Source organism: Austrofundulus limnaeus, unplaced genomic scaffold, assembly GCF_001266775.1.
Source record: "Austrofundulus limnaeus strain Quisiro unplaced genomic scaffold, Austrofundulus_limnaeus-1.0 Scaffold393, whole genome shotgun sequence".
Classification (NCBI taxonomy): Eukaryota; Metazoa; Chordata; class Actinopteri; order Cyprinodontiformes; family Rivulidae; genus Austrofundulus; species Austrofundulus limnaeus.
In genome coordinates this window covers 340,548-342,697 of record NW_013952795.1, presented here as the reverse complement: position 1 = coordinate 342,697, position 2,150 = coordinate 340,548, and the positions used below count along the sequence as shown (strand labels likewise).

The 2,150-nt window shown below is 43.4% G+C and overlaps 1 protein-coding gene across 2 annotated transcripts in view; it reads left to right on the top strand.

The window, feature by feature from the left end:
* Positions 1-2,150, top strand: part of gpbp1l1 (GC-rich promoter binding protein 1-like 1) — a 30,979-nt gene that overhangs the window by 24,543 nt on the left and 4,286 nt on the right. For both annotated transcript variants that reach the window (XM_014023861.1, XM_014023860.1), the window contains 3 exons: positions 923-1,078; positions 1,160-1,284; positions 1,364-1,466. In XM_014023861.1, the coding sequence (XP_013879315.1) occupies positions 923-1,078; positions 1,160-1,284; positions 1,364-1,466 (384 nt within the window). The remainder of the gene's footprint in view (positions 1-922; positions 1,079-1,159; positions 1,285-1,363; positions 1,467-2,150) is intronic.

Genomic DNA, 2,150 nt, shown 5'->3' with positions numbered 1-2,150 from the left:
AGAGAGGTGGATGTGGAGGAACAACTGCAAAAATAGCTCTCAATATGATCTGGTGTTATTTAGAATAAATAAATAACTACATGGCTGAAATTGTCTGTGTGGTGTGCTTGGTTATTGGTGGGGAAACGCTAAACAAAAACAAACTATGAATATGCAATGCTTTTACTGTAAATAAAATAAAATACAATAAAGCCACTTATTCGTTAATTGACATTTAACTGCACTAACCTGGAGTCATGATGTAAATCCTGTCTTCAGACACAGAGCAGAAATTCAGTTGCTTCATCTTTTTGTCTTAATTTTTCCATGATATCCTTGCTGACTGATAATCCACAGAAAAATGTGATAGTGACGTCAAGCGGTCACTGCTAAAGTTACTCAATCTATACTTTAGTTTAAACATGACGCTACGTTCCAAAAATAAAGGCTTTACCGGAGCCTCCGGGCAGAGGCAGGTTCAGATATAAACACTGAACTAAACGAGCAGGTCAGATAATTTTTTAATCAGCTCTGACTGCACAGAGTTCAGAATCAACATGCTAACAACTAGCTTCCATAGGCTACTCCTGTAAACACTGCGCTGAACGAATGAGACGTCACGTCTTTTTCTGCGCATGCGGGTAGTGGGTTGCTAACAGCCTGTGTTGCTAGCAGCTCCTCCTCCCCTCCGTGTTGAGGAGAGCTCAGAGTGAGGGGAGAGAGGCAACAGAGCTTCTTCTGATGTGCCATGTCTGCATTTGTCATGTCACTATTCCTTTACCGTTAATTCTGGAGCTTATTTATCCGGTCAAAATTCATCATGTGGAACCAGTACTGAAAAAATACAGTTTTTTGGTAGCATCCCTAATCAATGTACACATTCTACATTCATTTGTTTTGATAAACATAATAAATGTCTGTCTGTTTCTGCTGAAACCTGCAGCTCCCCTCCAGCACGACTCCTCCCATAGACATCGCTCCATCCAGGCTGAAGCTGATGCGCCGCGGCCCGGATCGTAAGAGCGAGTTCCTGCGAGCTCTGAAGGACGAGGGCACCGGAGAGATGACGACCAGCAGCAGCCCGGGGACATCAGGAGAGGTGCGGTCCGCCTTCACAGGATCACTTTAAGTAGTTGTTTTCTGGGAGTGTTTTTTGACGACACYTGGTGACGTTTCTCAGGGCGAAGGCAGCACCCCAGAGCCCAAAGCCTACAGCGAGGAGGTGTGCCACGAGAACGGTCTCTCCTATTCCCCCAGCGACTCGGACATCGAGCACCTGTCCAGCTCCCTGGAGGCAGAGCACAGGTAAGACGCAGCTGAAAAAACCCGTCTCTCATGTTCATCCCCGTCACGTGCACACTGAGCTGAGCAGAGAATCCTGCAGGTTGCTGAAGGCCATGGGCTGGCAGGAGTACCCAGAAAACGACGACAACTTCCAGCCTCTGACCGAGGACGAGCTGAGAGAGTTCCAGACTAAAACTGAACAGGTGAGGTCTCACAGAACAGAGACATGTTGGTGTATTTTAGACCCCGCCCCCTCACACTGGATGACAACATAAAGACAGCTGGAGGTAGACAGTCTGAGGATCTGAGACATTGATATGTATTACTGGATTGGGCGTTGCTACATTGACGTGCACACATTGGAGCTCTGTTGTGCATTGAGGAGCCTCAACAAAATGAATGGAGGTCAATGGACTYTGAGACGTCTTCCTGATGAAAAACTTTTATAACTTCCTTATTTCTTGCTCGATTTTTACACACTATGGTTCAAAATAAAGCTGAGGAAATTATGAATTTTATAGTTATGGACATTTAAAATAAATACTTTAAATGATTAAAACAGTGGCTTAAAATAAGTATTTTGCGTTGTTTTCATACAAATCAATGAGTTCTGACCAGCTGGATATTCATACATATATTTATTACCGTATTTATTCAAGTATAATACGTAAAATTAAATTCATAAAATCATCCATAAAGTTGGGGGGTAGTACTATACTCGGATAAATATTTTTACTTATGTGTTTTAACCGAAATATCGGCTTCATTCACAAAATGCCTGAGTCCGGAAATGAGACCATGTCGTAAAATGCAGTTGAAACGAGCTAACCTCTGACACTCCTCCGTCTTTAGAGCGAGATAATAACAGATCCAGGCAGGAGACATGA